Genomic DNA, 18,485 nt, shown 5'->3' with positions numbered 1-18,485 from the left:
TCTGAAAACTGCCTGTTCACATCCCTTGACCTTTTATCCGTCAATTGAGGGATGACTTGTACTCTTATAATTTTGACTTAGTTTTTTATATCTTTGAGAACTTTTTTACTATTTTCATTGGAGAAACTTGCTATAAAATTTCCCCCAGTTTCCTACTTTCCTTCTAATCTTGGCTGCATTGGTTTTGTTTGTGCAAACCCTATTTAATTTGATGTAATCAAAATTATCCATTTTACATCCCATAATGCTTTCTATTTCTTGCTTGATCATAAATTCTTCGCTTATTCGTCATTCTTACAGATAAACTATTCCATGCTCCACCCATTTGCTTGTGGTATCACCCTTTATGTCTAAATCATGTACTCTTTTCGACCTCTTACAGCTTTGTAAAATAAAGTGTATGTTACCATCCAGTTCAAAGGACCAAAATAAATTCTATAAAGGAGTTATACTGGAGAATTCTGCAATAAGATTATAGCTTTTTTTAAAACTCAATTTCCACCTCTTAGAATCCCCAGCTTTTTGTCAAAGTCCACCCTTCATGATGCCTTCACTGAACCCCAGCTGCCTGCTCCCTGAAATTACCTTGTACTTTGTACATATTTAATTTACATATATGGGCACAGAGAGTGTGCAGACTTCCTGAGGATAGGGACTTCCATTTTTGTTTTTGTATCTCTAATACCTAGCACCACAGTGCTTGACATGCTATTCATAATTATATAATTCAATCATTAATTCAAGCTCTAAACTGAGGCTAGTAACCCATTCTTGGGGTTTATCAACTTTATCCTTCAGCTAGAAAGCCCTTCTTGGAGTTATAGGCTTTATATGGCGATCACTGACTCTTACTGAAAGCTAAGAACCCTTTCTTGGTTTGGGGAGCCCTTCCCTGGTCCCAGGACCACCTTCACCAGAATCAGGAGCTCTATGCGGGTGCCAGGAGACTTTCACTCTGATTTTACCCTCCATTCTTTTTCTTTGTTTAATGAGACAGTGCCAGAGGGCAGACAAAACTGCACTGGGAACTGGGTGTCCTCTCCTAGAGTTACGAAGTGTTTTGGGCATGAGAATTCTTCCCAGGGGATTAGAACCTTTCATTGGTCCTAGGAGCTTTTGGCCAAGGTTGGGAACCCTATACCGTGGTTACAGCTTTATTCTGTGGGAAGCCCTTTCCTTCAGTGCAAGCTCTGTTCAGGATGGAGAGGCTATTTAAGGTTGCAGGATGATGTGGGAAAGGTAGCCCCTCTACCAGAGTTGCAAAGCTTCCTACCAGATCATGGAATCCTATAAAAAACAATCTTTGTGGCAGGGCTGGGAGCCCTTTCCCAGAGTTGATAAACTTTGTAAAGGAAAGGAGATCTTTCACCATCATAATGAGCTCTATCAATAGTAAGGTCAAGAATACTTTATTCACAAGCTTTGGAGTGAGTTGTCTCTGGGGACTGGGAACTCTTCCCTGGGCTCTTCATCATGCTGAAGCCTTTTCCAGCCTGGTCCCAGGAGCTGTCCAAAGTCACAGGGCAGGGAGAGAGCCTTTTACTCTGGTTACAAAGTCTGTAATGGAGGCCTTGGACCCTTGCTTCAAGTTACAAGCTCTGAACTGGCTCTGGGAGCTCTTCATTGTCCTAGAGTCAGGCGGGAAGGTCCTTTACCCACACTCTGTATTGGAGCTAGAGGTTCTATCCTACCTAGGGGTGCCAGCTCATGGCGGGGCTGAAAGCCTTTCCTTGGGTGGGTGTTTACCAGCTTCAGGGACCCTTTACCCTCCCTTTGGTCCAGGAAGACCAGATCCAAGAGGCCTGCCCTAGAGGACCAAGCTCCTGAACCTGGATTGGGAGGCACTTGGAGTGAATAAGTTGGAAGGGGGAGGGTATTACTGGCCGTGCTTTACCAGGGGGTCCTCAGAAGCCTGTCCCCCAGGCGAGGGTCTCAGAAGATCCCCTCCTGCCAGGTGGGGGCACAAAGGTCCCTCTCTCCCAGGTCACCCTCCCAGAGCTACTCACCCAACTGCCCAGACCACACGGGAACTCGTGCAGACACAGCCGCCGAAGGTGCTCCTGGAAAGCCTTGCTCACCGTCACAGTGCCCGACTCTGTCTCCATGGCGGGGAGAGGAGCACAAGGGGCACAAGGCCCCGAGGGGGACGGCACCTGAAGGGTGCAATTCTCTGGATTGGGGGGGCGAGAGGCCCGGGGCTGGGGAGGGGGTCCTCAATAAAAGGGGGACGCGAGTCCTTAAAAGGGAGGGGCTTGAAGGGAAGAGAGAGGGAAGTCCTGGATGGGGAAGGGGAGCGAGGTCCAGAGAGGAAAAAGCAGACAGGGGCTTAAGGGGGAGGGAAGAATGAGGTCCTAGGTGGGCGGGGGGTGGGGCGAAAAGCCCAATGGGGAGGGGGGGGCTAGGCCTTCAGAGGGAGGGGGTGCCTGAGGGGAACTAGTGCAAAGCCTGGGACCTAACAGACTGAGCACTCAGAGCTGGGGGGGAAAAGCCCAGGCGTCCTTGGGTCCAGGAGGGAGGACGTTGCCAGGCAACAGCAAAAGCGTCGCCCAGCCCCTCTTCCCCCGGCCGCGCTTGCGCAGAAGCGCTGGAGGACAGCACTGGCTGGGCAGGCAGGCTGTCCTATCCCCAAGGGGCACAGCCTTAGGCAGCATCCTCTGGCCTCAGGTCCGGGACGTTAGAGTTAGGAACAGGCCCCACAGATCTGTCTGGTGTGCGGCTAGGCTCAGAATCCCTCCCAGAGTGCCCGTTAGCTGCATGAACCTGGCCAACTCCCCGAGCCTGTCTGAGCCTCAGTTTCCTTGACTGTAAAATGTTACCGAGACGTTTCAGTGGTGGCCTCCTCCTCCTCAGCCATCATTTATTAGGTGCTGCTATGTGCCAGTTAATCAATATGTATTATTGGTTATTTACTAATTGATCTTGTACGTAGCTTGTTTGTAGCATTAGATCTCTTGTCTCTGCCGTTAGATTAGAAGTTCCGTGGGCAAGAACCTTCTTTCGCCTTTGTGTCTTCAGTTGTGCTAAGAGCAAATACAGGTACAAGCAAGCTATATACAGGATAAATGGCAAATAACCGACAAGGAGAAGGCACTAACATTAAGGGAGATTCCAAAAGGCTTCCTTTTGGTGGGATTTAAATTGAGACTTGTCAGGAGGCAGAGGCCAGGAGGAAAAGCATTCCAGGCATGAGGGACAATGTCCACAGCTGAGGGATGGAGGGTCTTGTTTGTGGAAGTGCCAGGAGGTCAGAGTCACTGGACAGAAAAGAAGGTGTCAGGGAGTAAGGTGTAAGGAGATGGAAAGGGAGGAGGGGGCTGGGTTAGGAAGGGCTTTGAAGGCCAAAGGGAACATTTTATATTTGATCCTGAGGGTGATACTTTATTTATTAAGTAGAGTGGCAGGGTTGGACCTGTGCTATAGGAAAATCACTTTTTTGAATGAAGAATGGACTAGAGTAGGGTTGCTGTGTTTGTCCTTCATTTTCGAAGACCATGACATCAGAGAAATGATGACATGACTTGCACTGGACTTTGTTTTGAGTGAGGGAGGGCTGTGCAGCCTATTGTAATAATACATGTGTGAAGTGATGAGGGTCTGCACCAGGGTGGTGACCATGTCAGAGGAGGGAAAGGGGACAATGTCACAAAGGTGAAACTGACAGACCTCTGCAACATATGGGATTTGGGGTGTAAGATGTGGGGAGAGATTGAGGATGACTCCTAGGTTGTGAAGTTGGGGGACCACCATGGGAATGATGAAGTAAAGTCAAGGGTTAGAGCCCAATTAAGCCTGAGGAGGAGGAAGAGGAAGGAGAGGAAAAAGAGAAGAGTGGCCAGACAGTGAGGATAGGCTCTCAAGAGATTATATAACTGATGTCAGGATCCTTTCTGAGGACCTCCTGGCTTCATCCCGTCATTAGCAGTAAGTTCATACACCTAAATGGAGTGGAATTTCCCATTACATCCATCCTCAGTAACCACATCCTTAAGTCTCTTCCTCTTTTTCCATAAACTACCCAAAATAGAAGGATGGAAGAATTCATCCAGATCATCAAAAAGCTCCAACAAAGCAATTATATGATTTTCATGACTGTACAGATGGGGCAGAGGAGGGAATAAGCCTTTATATAACTCCTACTTTCTGCCAGGTATTGTGTGCTTTTTTTTTTTTTAATAAATATCTCATTTGCTTCTCACAACAACTCTGGGGGGTAGGTACAGTCATTATCCCCTTTTTATAGTTGGAGAAATTGACTCAAACAGAGGCTAAGTGACTTACCCAAGGTCACAGAGTTAATCAGTATCTGAGGCCAAATTTGAACTCAGGCCTTCCAGACTCCAGTATTGCCTCTACTCCATCTACTTGAGCCACCAGTTGCCTCAGGTAAGGCAAGGGTGAAGGCTTTGGAGATTTTTGAATAGTAGTCTGGGGTAACTTGCTGAGTAGTAGAAAGATCTCTGGAAGGTCTCTGGGTCTCAGTTTTAATTCACCTGAACAAAAACTTACTATTAATCATTTACCTTGTACTAGGTATTGTGTGTTAGGCACTGTGCTAAACTCTGAGGGTACAAAGATGGGCAAAAACACATTCCCTGATTCAAAGAGTTCACAATCTAATGGAAGAGACAATATACACCCCCCTCCTCGCCCCACAAAAAACACCTTGTCTACAAGCAAGCTCTCTACAGTATAAATCAAAGATAACCTCAGAGGGAAGGCACAAGGTTGGGAGAAGGGGAAAAAGGAAGGGGGAAGGAAGCTTACACCAAATGTAGGATTTTAGCTGAGTCCTGAAAGAGCAAAGTGAGGAAGGAGAATATTCCAGACATGGCAGGAAGTATCCAGTGTGAGGAGCATTCATGTCACCATGTCCTAGACCACATGGAAGAGAGCAAAATTTAAGAAGATGAGAAAGGTAGGAAGGGACCAGTTGTAAAAGGGCTTTAAAAGCTTTATATTTGAGCGTGGAGATAATAGAGAGCTACTGGAGTTTATTGAGTAAGGGATGACATAGCCAGGAAGATCACTTTGATATCTGAATGTATGATGGATTGGAGTAGGGAGAGATTTGAGGCAGGCAGAACCACCAGAAAGTTATTGCAATAGTCCAAGTATAAGGCAGAAAGGGACTTCACCAGAGCTGCTGCAGTCTGAATGGAAAGAATGAAAGATGTTGTGAAGGGAAAAATAAGACTTGACAAAGAGTTTGGTTATGTGGGCTAAATGGAATGAGGGAGTCAAGGATGATGACAAGATTTCAAACCAGGATAATTAGAACCTTTGAAAATAGAGAAGTTTGGAAAAGGCAAGGGTTTGTGGGGAAAGATAATGAGTTTAGTTTTGACTATGTTGAGTTTGAGATATCCATAGGATATCCAGATCAAGATTTTTCAATAAGCAGTTCCTGATTCCATTCTGAAGGTTGGGGTTAGATAAATTAATCTCAGAATCATCTCCATAGAGATGATAAAATAAAATGAGATCTAAACAATTGGGAAAATATTAATTGCTCATGGGTAGGCCAAGCCAATATAATAAAAATGACAATTCTACCTAAATTGATCTATTTATTCAGTACCATACCAATCAAACCATCAAAATTTTATTTTATAGAACTAGAAAAAAATAATAAAATTCACCTGGAAGAACAAAAGCTCAAGGATATCAAAGGAATCAATGAAAAAAATGCAGAAGAAGGTGGTCTAGTCATACCAGATCTCAAACTATATTATAAAGAAATAATGATCAATCTGGTACTGGCTAAGAAATAGAGTGGTGAATCAGTGGAATAGATTAGATACAAATTACATTATAATATATGACCATAGTAAATCCAAAGAGCCAAGCTTTTGGAACAAAAACTCGTTATTTGACAAAAGCTTTTGGAAAAACTGGAAAACAGCATGGAAGAAACTAGGTATAGATAAACCTTTCACTCTGTACACCAAGATAAGGTCATAATGATTTACACATAAAGGGTGATACCGTAAGTAAATTAAGAAAGCATGGAATAGTTTATCTGTCCAAATTATAGATAAGAGAGGAATTTAAGACCAAAGAAAATATAGAGAGCATAATAAAATGTAAAAGAGATAATTTTGATTATATAAAACTAAAAAGTTTTTGCACAAACAAAACCAAAATTATAAGGCAAGTAGAAAACTGGGGGGAAATTTGCAACGAGTATTTCTGATAAAGGCCTCATTTCTCAAATATATAAAGAGCTGAGTCAAATTTATAAAAATACAAGTCATTCCCTAATTGATAAATGGTCAAAGGATATGAACAGGAAGTTTTCAGACAGAAATCAAAGTTATCTATAGTCACATGAAAAAATGCTCTAAATTACTATTGATCAGAGAAGTGCAAATTAAAACAACTCTGAGGTATCACTTCACATCTATCAGAATGGCTAATATAACAAAAAAGGAAAATTTTGGATATTGGAGGGGATATGGGAGAACTAGGACATTGATGCACTGTTGGTAGAATTGTGAACTCATGCAACCATTCTGGAGGGCAATTTGGAAGTGTGCCACAATGGTTATAATGCCCTTTGATCAAGCAATACCACTGCTAGGTCTACATACCAGAAACATTAAAAAAAAAAAAAAAAGGAAGGGGGTGGAACCAAGATGACAGAGTAGAAGGACAGACCTCCTCTAGCTCTCCCCCCACAGCCCATAAAATATCTGCAAAAAATGATGTTAAACAAATTCTAGAGCAACAGAAGCCATAAAATGACAGAGTGAAACAGATTTCCAGCTCACGACAGCCTGGAAGGCCAACAGGAAAGGTCTATCTCACCAGGCTTGGAGAGGAGCACGCACAGCATGGACAGGATTGGAGCAGGCTTCAGGGTGTGGAATCACTGGCAGCTCTTCTGATTCCCAGATTTCTCAACCCACACATGCCAAAGACAGTTTCAAAGGTCAGTAAGAAAACTCTTTCACCTGGGTGAGAGGGAAGCATGGTGTGGCCCCAGGCCTAGGACAGTTATGGCAGCAGATTCCACTTTTGGAGTCCTGGACTAAAGATCCTGGGAGAATCTAGCAGCTGATCTGGGTCTCAGTCCTGAATGGTGGTCCTGGGGTGAGGAAGAGCAGAACAGGTAGTGGCTGTGGAGAGGGAATCCTACTCGCAGTTCTAGGGCAGAAAAGAGTGCTTTTGGTTGCTCACAGACTAGAGCACAGGCCAGGAGAGGAGTAAACTCCACTCCCTTGATTGTGTCACTTTGGAGGAACTGAGAACTTACAGGTCCCTAGAGATATCTCAGAGAACAGTTGCACAAAACCTCTGAAGCCTAGGATAGTATACTCTCCACTTGACAAAGGACTCAAAAGTCAAGTAACTGGCTGGGAAAATGCCCCAAAAGGGGGAAAAATAAGACTATAGAAGGTTACTTTCTTGGTGAATAGGCATTTTCTTCCATCCTTTCAGATAAGGAAGAACAAAGCATACTACCAGAGGAAGACAGCAAGGTCAAGGCTTCTACATTCAAAGCCTCCCCCCAAAAAAATGCAATGGTCTCAGGTCATGGAAGAGCTCAAAAAGGAATCTGAAAATCAAGTAAGAGAGGAGGAGGAAGAATTGGGAAGAGAAATGAGAGTGAAGCAAGAAAATCATGAAAAGCAAGTCAATAGCTTGCTAAAAGATACCCCCCAAAAATGCTAAAGAAAATAACACCGTTAAAAATAGACTAACCCAAATGGCAAAAGAGGTCTAAAAAGCCAATGAGAAGAAAAATGTCTTAAAAAGCAGAATTGGCCAAATGGAAAAACACATTCAAAAGCTCACTGAAGAAAATAGTTCTTTAAAAATTAGAATGGAGTAAATGGAAGCTAATGACTTTATAAGAAACCAAGAAATTATAAAACAAAACCAAAAGAATGAAAAATAGAAGATGATGTGAAATATTGCACTGGAAAAACAACTGAGCTGGAAAATAGATCCAGGAGAGGTAATTAAAAAATTATTGGTCTACCTGAAAATCATGATAAAAAAAAAGAGACTAGACATCATCTTCCAAGAAATTATCAAGGAAAACTGCCCTGATATTCTAGAACCAGAGGGTAAAATAGAAATGGAAATAATTCACTAATCATCTCCTGAATGAAATTCCCAACGAAAAGCTCCTAGTAATATTGTAGCCAGATTCCAGAGTTTGCAAGTCAAGGAAAAAATATTACAGACAAGTAGAAAAAAATAATTCAAATATTGTGGAAATACAATCAGGATAATACAGGATTTAGCAGCTTCTACACTAAAGGATCAAAGGGTTTGGAATATGATATTCCAGAAGTCAAAGGAGATGGGATTAAAACCAAGAATCACCTACCCCCAAAAAATGAAATTTCAATGAAAAAGAGGACTTCTAAGCATTCTTGTTGAAAAGAGCAGGGCTGAAGAGAAAATTTGACTTTCTCACCCAAGAATCAAGAGAAATGTGAAAAGGCAAAGATGAAAGAGAAGCTTTAAAGAACTCATTAAAGTTGAACTGTTTACATTCCTACATTGAAAAATGTTATTTGTAAATCATGAGACCTTTTTCAGTATTATGGTAGAGGGAATACGTACACACACACACACACACACACACACACACACACTCACACACACACACACAGAGGGCATAGGGTGAGCTGAACATGAAGGGAGAATACCTAAAAAAATAAAATTTACTATTGAGTGGAATGTAACAAAAAGGGAGAGGTAGAATGTAGCCAATCATCTCACAAAAAAGAGGCAAGAAAGAGCTTTTACAATGGAGGGAAAGGGGCGGAGATGAAAGGAAATGAGTGAGACAGGCTTTCATGAAATTTGACTTAAGGAGGGATTAACACACACTTAATTGGATATGGACATCTATTTAACCCTGAAGGTAGACAAGGGGGAAGGGGATAGGAGAGGGAAGATAAAAGAAGGGACAGAAAATTGGGAAAAGGGATAATTGGAAGGAAACATTATTGTGTGAGGACAGGTCAAAGGAGAGAATGGAATAAATGGAGGGCAGGATAGGACAGAGGGAAATGTGGTTAGTCTTTTGCAACATAACTATTATGGAAGTGTTTTGCATTGTTACACACATATGACCTATATTGAATTGCTTGTTTTCTCAATGAGGATGTATAGGGAGGGAGGAAGGCAGAGAATATGGAACTCAAAGCTTTAATAATGAATGTTAAAAATTGTTGTAGCATGCAACTGGAAAATAAGATATACAGGCAATAGGGTACATAAATCTATTTTTCCCTACAGGAAAGTAGAGGGGAGGGGGATGGAAGAAGAGGGGGTAATAGAAGGGAGGACAGACTGGAGGAAGGGGCAGATGAGCCTGGGGTGGGAGGTGGGGAGAGATGGGGAGAAAATTTTGAATTCAAATTCTTGTGAAAGTGGATGTTGAGAACTGAAAAACAAATAAATTATGTATTTAAAAATAAAAAAGAAATTAAAAAGGGAAAAGGACCTAATTGCACAAAAATATTCATAGCAGCTCTTTTTGTGGTGGTTAAGAACTGGAAATCAAAGGAATACCCATCAATTGGGGAATGACTAAGCAAGCTGTGGTATATGATTATAATGAATTATTGTGCTCTAAGAAATGACAAGCAGGACTATTTCAGAAAAATGTGGAAATATTTATATAACTGATGCATAGTGAAGTGAACAGAACCAGGAGAATGTTGGGCACAGTGACAGCAATGTTTGATAAAGAATTGTGAATGACTTAGCTGTTCTCAGCAATACAATAATCCAAGACAATCCCAAAGGACTAATGATGAAGTATATCATCCAACTCCAAAAAAGAACTGATATTGACTGAATACAGACTGAAATGTGCTATTTTTCACTCTTTTTCTTTCACTTTTTTCTTTTATTTGAGTCGTCTTGTACAAAATGATTGATATGGAAATGTTTTACATAATTGCACATATATAACCTATATCTGATTGTTTACCATCTGAGGGAAGAGGGTGGGGAGGGCAGTAAAGAGAGAATTTGGAACTCAAAACTGTAAATAAAAATGTTTAAAAATTGGGGGGGAAGATGATCATTGAATACACGAGAGCTAATGAGATCACCAAGTGAAATAGTACAAAGGGAGAAGAGAAGAGGTGTCAAGACAAAATCTTGAGGGATACCCATAATTAGGTAGGTATAACCTGGAAGAAGATCCGGCAGGAGAGGTCAGACAGGTAGGAAGAGAACCAGGAAAGAGCAATGTCACAAAAATCCAGAGAGAAGAGTATCCAAGAGGAGAAGATGATCAGTAATTTCAAAGGTTGCAAAAAGATTAAGACTGGGGAGGAGCCAAGATGGCGGAGTAGAAAGACACACATACCCTAGCTCCAAACCCACAGCCCATAAAATACCTGTAAAGAAGAACTCCCAACAAATTCTGGAGCAGCAGAAGCCACAGAACAATGGAGCAGAGGAGATTTCTGTTCCAGAGAGACCTGAAAACCTGACGCGAAAGGTCTGTCTCACACTGACCCGGAGCAGAGCCCAGCCCTGCCTTGGCACCAAGAGGAGCAGATCTGAGCAGGCTTCAGGGATGGAATCTCCAGTGGCCACGCAGGTCCCTCCACCCACAGGTAACAAGGGTCGGTGAGAGGGTCTCTTTGGTGGGTCGAGAGGGGAGTGAGGTGTCCCCATAACTCAGACCCCCTTGGGAGGCAGCAACGGAGGTGGGAGCAGACAGGGGCTCCCCAAGCAGACAGGAGCCCAGATCCATTGTTGAAGGTCTCCTCATAAACCCCTTGAGGGAACAGAGCCCTGCGTGGTGGCCCTGCCCCCACCTGAGCACTTGAACTTAATCTCACACTGAATAGCAGCCCTACCCCCCGCCCAAAGCCCTGAGGCTGGGAAGCAGCATTTGAATCTCAGACCCCAAGCGCTGGCTGGGGGGGATCTGGAGGCTTGGTGGGTGTGGAAAGAAAACTCAGAAGTCAAGTCACTGGCTGGGAAAATGCCCAGAAAAGGGGAAAAAAAATAAGACTATAGAAGGTTACTTTCTTGGTGAGCAGATAATTCCTCCCTTCCTTTCTGATGAGGAAGAACAATGTTTACCATCAGGGAAAGACACAGAAGTCAAAGCTTCTGTATCCCAAACACCCAGAATAAATATTCAATGGGCTCAGGCCATGGAAGAGCTCAAAAAGGATTTTGAAAATCAAGTTAGAGAGGTGGAGGAAAAACTGGGAAGAGAAATGAGAGAGGTGAAAGAAAAGCATGAAAAAAGCAGGTCAACACTTTGCTAAAGGAGACCCAAAAAAATGCCGAAGAAAATAACACCTTGAAAAATAGGCTAACTCAATTGGCAAAAGAGGTTCAAAAAGCCGATGAGGAGAAGAATGCTTTCAAAAGCAGAATTAACCAAATGGAAAAGGAGGTTCAAAAGCTCATTGAAGAAAATAGTTCTTTAAAAATTAGAATGGAACAGATGGAGGCTAATGACTTTATGAGAAACCAAGAAATCACAAAACAAAACCAAAAGAATGAAAAAATGGAAGATAATGTGAAATATCTCATTGGAAAAACAACTGACCTGGAAAATAGATCCAGGAAGACAATTTAAAAATTATGGGACTACCTGAAAGCCATGATCAAAAAAAGAGCCTAGACATCATCTTTCATGAAATTATCAAGGAAAACTGCCCTGAGATTCTAGAACCAGAGGGCAAAATAAGTATTCAAGGAATCTACTGATCACTGCCTGAAAGAGATCCAAAAAGAGAAACTCCTAGGAACATTGTGGCCACATTCCAGAGTTCCCTGGTCAAGGAGAAAATATTGCAAGCAGCTAGAAAGAAACAATTCAAGTATTGTGGAAATACAATCATGTTAACACAAGACCTGGCAGCTTCTACATTAAGGGATCGAAGGGCATGGAATATGATATTCCAGAAGTCAAAGGAACTGGGACTAAAACCAAGAATCACCTACCCAGCAAAACTGAGTATAATACTTCAGGGGAAAAATTGGTCTTTCAATGAAATAGAGGACTTTCAAGCATTCTTGATGAAAAGACCAGAGCTGAAAAGAAAATTTGACTTTCAAACACAAGAATCAAGAGAAGCATGAAAAGGTAAGCAGCAAAGAGAAGTCATAAGGGACTAACTAAAGTTGAACTGTTTACATTCCTACATGGAAAGACAATATTTGTAACTCTTGAAACTTTTCAGTATCTGGGTAGTGGGTGGGATTACACACACACACACACACACACACACACAGCACAGAGTGAATTGAATAGGATGGGATCATATCTTAAAAAAATGAAATTAAGCGGTGAGAGAGAAATATATCAGGAGGAGAAAGGGAGAAATGGAATGGGGCAAATTATCTCTCATAAAAGAGGAAAGCAAAAGACTTTTTAGTGGAGGGAAAAAGAAGGGAGGTGAGAAAAAAACATGAAGTTTACTCTCATCACATTCCACTAAAGGAAGGAATAAAATGCACACTCATTTTGGTATGAAAACCTATCTTACAATACAGGAAAGTGGGGGAAAAGAGGATAAGCAGGGTGGGGGGGGAGGATGGAAGGGAGGGCAATGGGAGGAGGGAGCAATTTGAAGTCAACACTCTTGGGGAGGGACAGGATCAAAGGAGAGAATAGAAGTAATGGGGGACAGGATAGGATGGAGGGAAATATAGTTAGTCTTACACAACACTACTATTATGGAAGTCATTTGAAAAACTACACAGATATGGCCTATATTGAATTGCTTGCCTTTCAAAGGGAATGGGTGGGGAGGGAGGGATGAAGAGAAGTTGGAACTCAAAGTTTTAGGAACAACTGTCGAGTACTGTTCTTGCCACTAGGAAATAAGAAATACAGGTAAAGGGGTATAGAAAGTTATTTGGCCCTACAGGACAAAAGAGAAGATGGAGACAAGGGCAGAGAGGGATGATAGAAGAGAGAGCAGATTGGTGATAGGGGCAATTAGAATGCTTGGTGTTTTGGGGTGGAGGGAGGGGACAAAAGGATAAAATTTGGAACCCAAAATTTTGTGAAAATGAACATTAAAAGTTAAATTAAAAAACAACAACAAATCAATGGTAATTTGAAGAAATCATTTCCACTTAAATAATGAGATCAGAAGGAAGACCGCAGAGATTTAAGAAAACAGTAAGAGGAAAGAAGGGGCAACTAGGGTGCTGGACCTAGAGTCAGGAAGAACTCAGTACAATCTGACCTCAGATACTTACTAGCTGTGTGACCCTGGGCAAGTCACTTAACCCTGTTTGCCTCAGTTTACTCATCTGTAAAATGAGCTGGAGAAGGAAATAGCAAACCGTTCCAGTACCTTTGCAAGAAAACACTAAGTAGGGTCATGAAGAATAAGAACAACAACAAAAAAAAGAGGAAAGGAAGTAGAGGCACTGAATGTAGATGGTTTTCTCAAGAAATTTAACCATGAAAGAGAAGAGAGATATAGGAAAATAAGCTAATAGAGATGTTCAAATAAATGAGGGGATTTTTTTTAAGCATGAAGGAGACATAGGTGTGTTTGTTTGCACCAAGGAAGCAGCTCAGAGACAGTTGAGAGATTGGAGATTTGTGAAAAAGGAGACATGGTAGAAGCTTCAAGTTGCTGGAGAACATGGAATGGAATGTACATGTAGAGGACTTTGTCTTGGCAAGGAGAAAGGCCATCTCTTCATGTGAGATGGGTGAAAGAAGAGAGAGAGAGGAAGATATCTGAGTGGTATTAGATGAGGAGGAGGAGGGAGGAGGAAGCTCTTGGTTATGAGTTATGGAGTAGTTATTGATTAGCATTGGTTGGGAGAGTTTCTTCAATGAGATGGTCTTACACCAAATGAAATTACAGGTCCATCCTTTCCCTCTTCCCCTCATCCCCAAAGAGAGAAAAAGAAATTTATATAACATTTAAATTTTGAAAGCACTTCCCTCATAACAAGCCTGTGAGATAAGATGATGAATATTATTATTTTTAATTATTATCATTTATATTTTGCAGGCATGGAAGTTAGAGGCAAAATGACTTGCTGAGGTTGGATTTGAACTCATCACCTGCTTCCAAGTCCATTTCTTTCCATTACACCATGCTAAAAGAGGAATCGACAAATTAAAGCAAATTCTATAGAAATGATTCAGTTACTTAAGAGTTTTTGAGGACGGAGCTATGGAGGGAGAATGGTTCTTGTTTACTGAATTTTCTAGTTAAGTGAGAACTGGCCAGAGAAAAGCTTTTGGTTTTAAAGCTTGTTGGGAATCTTTCTAGTGCGTATGAATTTACTTTACTGTCTTCAGAAGCTTCGGTCTCATGAGTAGAACTTAATTTCCCTTTGACTACTGAGGAACTCCCCAGGCCTCAAACACACTTTCTATATCACATACAAAAGATGGAAAAGATTGGACTGGATGTCATCAACCTTGTGGCATGTCTTAGAAGTTACCTCTGTGATTGGGGCCTTACCTAGTGGCTTCTCATTATCATTTTCTTCTTCCTGAAAACAGAGAAAAGAAAAAGATAAAAACAATTTCTGGGGAGGCTTCATTTAATTGGAGTACATATTGTATGATAACAATATTTTAAAAACTGTCTCTATGGTTCTTGTGGTTCTTTCTCACCAAATTCTATTGGGGGAGGGGGAGTTAAGTATAGACATAACTAAGGTAGGATGATTAGAGCTTTGTTCTAGGGCATCGAAGGTACAATCTAGTTCACAGTCTTCTCTCATCCTCTCTCCTTATTTTATATAAATAAGAAAATGGATGCTCAGAGAGGAAAAGTGATTTACTTAAGTCCAAATTAGTGGCAGATACTTACTATCTGTGTGACCCTGAAAAAGCTACTTAGCCTCTCTGGGATTCAGTTTCTTCATATGTCAATGGAAGTTGGACTAACTGACCTCTAAGGTTTCTTTTAGTTCTAAATATAGAATCTTATCACTCAAGGCTTAAAGCAAAATTTCCCCCAATGGGTAATAGGAAGTTGGGGGGCAATCTTTATTTATTTATTTTTGCGCGTCCCCCCCTTTTTTTCCCCCTGGGAACAGGAAACAAGAGTGACCTGATTCCTTGGCAACTCTGCCTAGTAACCTTGCTGACATTACACAGGTCCAGGCAGCCTGCTTTGGGGATGGTCATTCCACACTGGAGGGAAAACATTCTCTTTGGCAGAGCTAGGGAAATGCCATAGAAGGGCAGGCCTCACAAAAACTGTGAGCTTTGGACATCTATGATCACTCTCCACTATTCTCCAGACTCAGTTACTAATCAGTGGTCTTTCAACCTTAGCTTCCTATCTACTCAATTTACCCCTAAAGGAATTCCCTTCTCCCTTCTTCCCCTGTCTTCCTTAGCTCCAATAAGTCACCTTTTCCATGAGATTTTTACATATCCATTCTGGTTTTTGATTTCTTTTGATTTGCCTAATCAAACCCTTTCCAAAAACATCTAGTACTAGACTCCACTGAGTCACCTGCCTATCTCAAGGGTAAACCTCAACATTTCCTTCCAACTTCTATCTAGCTGCTGTCACTAGAGAGCGGGGTTTTGACCATTATTCTGAAGAAAAACTGAGCAATATCTTTGCATTAGTGATGACGCAGCTGATCAATTACCACCCCACCTCTTTCCCATCCTCTGCCTCCAATGGACCCTTTATATACCATCACAGAACGATGCCTGACACAATTGCTTCAAGAAGCTATTCCGAAGTCCCAATAATCTCTCGCTGCTATGGACTGGTATACAGGTATGGATTTTCTCTATGAGTCAACCTGTTTGTATGAAACTCTAGGGGTTTAGAATACTTTTTCAGATCACAAAACAGAGAATGTTAAGAGTTGGATGGGACCTTAGAGAGGTTACTCTCACCTCCTATCCCAGGTTTTACAGGTGAGAAAAAAAAGCCAAGAAAGGAAGAGTGATTTTCCTTGGGTAAAACAAGTTAGAGACAGAACTGGGATCCAGAGAGTCTTCATAGGAGAGTCTGCATAGGTTTAGAGGCTGAAAAGGCTCATCCAATTCAATTTTTTCTTTCTTTCTTTCTTTCTTTCTTTTTCTTTCTTTCTTCCTTCCTTTCTTCCTTTCTTTCTTTCTTTCTTTTCTTTCTTTTTCTTTCTTTCCCTCCTCATTTTTCTTCTTCTTCTCCTTCTTCATCTTCTTCTTCTATTCTCTCTCTCTCTCTCTCCAAACAAGGTCAAGAATGGTTAAGTGATTTGTCCAAGGCAGAGCTAGGATTCAGGATTTGAACCCAGATCCTTCGGCTACCAAATCCAATGTTCTTTCCATTGTGTCATATTTTCTTGACAGTGTCCCAGCTTTGGGGATACCCCACAGGCAAATGCTTCATTTGTCTTTCTAATGAGCTCCTAAAAGGTAGAGGTGCTATCAGAAAAGGCAGTGGGATGATGGGGAAATTGTGGACAGTGGTCTGAGTCTTGGACTCATGAGTTACTTAGGTTTGCATTCAGTTTCCAACAGTCACCAATCATGTGACTCCAGGAGAATTCTTGACCTCTCTGAGCCTCAATTTCTCCATTTGTGAAATGGGGATAATTGTATTTGCTCTAGGAAAGTGTGCTAAAATAGAAAGTAGGACTCAGAGTCAGAAGAGACCTGGAGAGTCTTTGGAAGGCACATCTTACAATAGAAACAGGAAATTTCCTCTTCTTGTATCACTCACTGCACAGACCAGAAGCTCATTGACTGACTGATTGATTAAGGAACCCACTGTGGGGTGGGGTAGGGGTGAGGGTAAGGTCTCAGGGGCAGAAATGGAGATTAAATCTTGGAATAATATGTTGATCAGGATGTATCAATTCTCTCCTTAGGAGCTGGGCGTTTTTCCCTGCTGATTCTCTGTGTTGTGATAAGCTGGCCTCCCTCACAGGAAAACCCTATATGCTTTTTGAATGGCACAATTTCGGAAATATGGCATAATGCTAAAAAGCTTTATGAATCCTACGTAAGTGTCTCTTGATCTCCCTTTCTCAAACCTTGCTGCAGGTACATATTTCACTCATCAGAGAAGGCTAATAGCAAATATACACAAGTAATTTTGGGCAGCCTATGATTCATATAGCACCTACTATGCACCAAGCCCTCTGCTAAGCTGTTTTTACAAATACTATCATCTCTTTTGATCCTCATGACAACTCTGCACAGAAGGTGCTATTATTATCCCCATTTTACAATTGAAGAGGCTGATGTAAAACGATCTGATTATTGTCACACAGCTAGTAAGTATTTAAGGCTGGATTTGAACTCAGGTCTCCAGACCCAGTGCTCTATCCCCTATACCACCTAGATCCCTATTTAAGAGAGTTATTGTGAGATTCAAATGAGATGAAAATTGTAAAAAGAACTTAGCAAACACATTGTAGGAGTTATATGAATCAAAGTCTGTCCCAAATGACTTAGTATGTGCTGAGCATTTGGTCAAGGGAATTTCCTTATCTGGGAGTTCTCTATACCAGTGAAATCGCTATATAGGTGTTTAATAAATGCCTTTGATGATAATGATGATGAATGAAGTTAGAAGTAAGTAAGTAAGGAGGCAGGGACTGTGTTTGCCTTCTTTGTATCCCCAGAACTTAGCACATAGTAGGCACTTAATAAATGCTTGTTGACTGACTCTGAGACTCTTTTTCTTATCTCTTAGCGCACGGAGGAACATTCCTTGCCTAATGAAGCTGATCTTCCTGTTCCCTTTGGGCCTCAGCTTCATCTTTCAGAGATTCGGGTTAATATCAGCACGTTTCTGGAGGAGCTGAAAAGGATGAAGAATTTCACAATGATCTTTCACAAAACATTCATAGACGAGATCACTTATGTCATTGAAAATCTAAAATATCTCCAAATGTGCTTGTCTGGAACAAACCCAACTCCCCTTCCTGTGGATGATCTCAAGACCGTCTTTGACAAGAAACGTTTTGCTTTGAATACCTTAAAACGGTTCTCTCAATTTATGACTCACCTCCATGACAATCGCCATCATTTTACAGGTAAAGAACTAAGGTGTACATGTTTGTAAGGTACTCTCAGTACCCCAACAAATGCTTGACAGCTTGGCAGACAAGGCATGAAGATCCATAAAAATCATTCCTATTTCTAGAGGACTTCAAAGGCAGCTGCGCTGTAGTACCTGGAAGCTGGCCTTGGAGCCAGAAAGGTCTGCTTTCCAATCTTGCCTTTGACTCCCATTGGCTATTCATCAACCCCACGCACATCCCCTTCAATGTTCCAGGTGTTGGTAGGAATTCTATCAATGAAATCACATTTTCCCCCATGGAAATACAATCAGGGTGACCTCATTAAGTTATAATGAACTATCGGACAGCCTCCTTCTAAGAGGTGGAGAACTAGATTTGTAGATTAGGGATTTTTAATGTCATGCTTTTATTATGTTATCATTAATCTTTATTTATATAAAGTCACCAAGATGGTGAATTTGAATGTAGAGAGGCAATGAACTTGGAACTCAGAAAGGTCTGGGTTCATATTCCTT

General features: G+C 41.5%; 1 protein-coding gene and 2 long non-coding RNA genes across 7 annotated transcripts in view; 1 reads left to right on the top strand and 2 right to left on the bottom strand.

The window, feature by feature from the left end:
* Window positions 1-14,624, bottom strand: part of LRRC43 (leucine rich repeat containing 43) — a 62,774-nt gene extending 48,150 nt beyond the window's left edge. For 3 of the 5 annotated variants that reach the window (XR_011965397.1, XM_072600558.1, XM_072600559.1), the window contains exon 1: window positions 2,007-3,036. Coding sequence is in view for 3 of the 5 variants with exons in the window: in XM_072600558.1 (XP_072456659.1) it covers window positions 2,007-2,105 (99 nt within the window). In the remaining 2 variants the exon portion in view is untranslated. Of the gene's footprint in view, window positions 1-2,006; window positions 3,041-14,444 lie in introns of those variants that run through there. The other 2 variants (XM_072600560.1, XM_072600561.1) reach the window with 2 other exon arrangements.
* On the bottom strand, window positions 1,394-1,999 carry LOC140499323 (uncharacterized). The gene is made up of 2 exons (XR_011965399.1): window positions 1,895-1,999; window positions 1,394-1,628 (listed from the first exon to the last, which is right to left on the bottom strand). It is a non-coding gene; the product is annotated as an uncharacterized lncRNA (long non-coding RNA).
* LOC140499322 (uncharacterized) lies at window positions 3,055-18,219 on the top strand. The gene is made up of 4 exons (XR_011965398.1): window positions 3,055-4,147; window positions 15,503-15,728; window positions 16,810-16,943; window positions 17,640-18,219. It is a non-coding gene; the product is annotated as an uncharacterized lncRNA (long non-coding RNA).
* The last annotated feature ends 266 nt before the right edge of the window (window positions 18,220-18,485 follow it).

The sequence above is a fragment of the Notamacropus eugenii genome, chromosome 4 (assembly GCF_028372415.1).
Source record: "Notamacropus eugenii isolate mMacEug1 chromosome 4, mMacEug1.pri_v2, whole genome shotgun sequence".
NCBI classification, from domain to species: domain Eukaryota; kingdom Metazoa; phylum Chordata; class Mammalia; order Diprotodontia; family Macropodidae; genus Notamacropus; species Notamacropus eugenii.
This window is presented reverse-complemented; position numbering and strand designations above follow the sequence as displayed.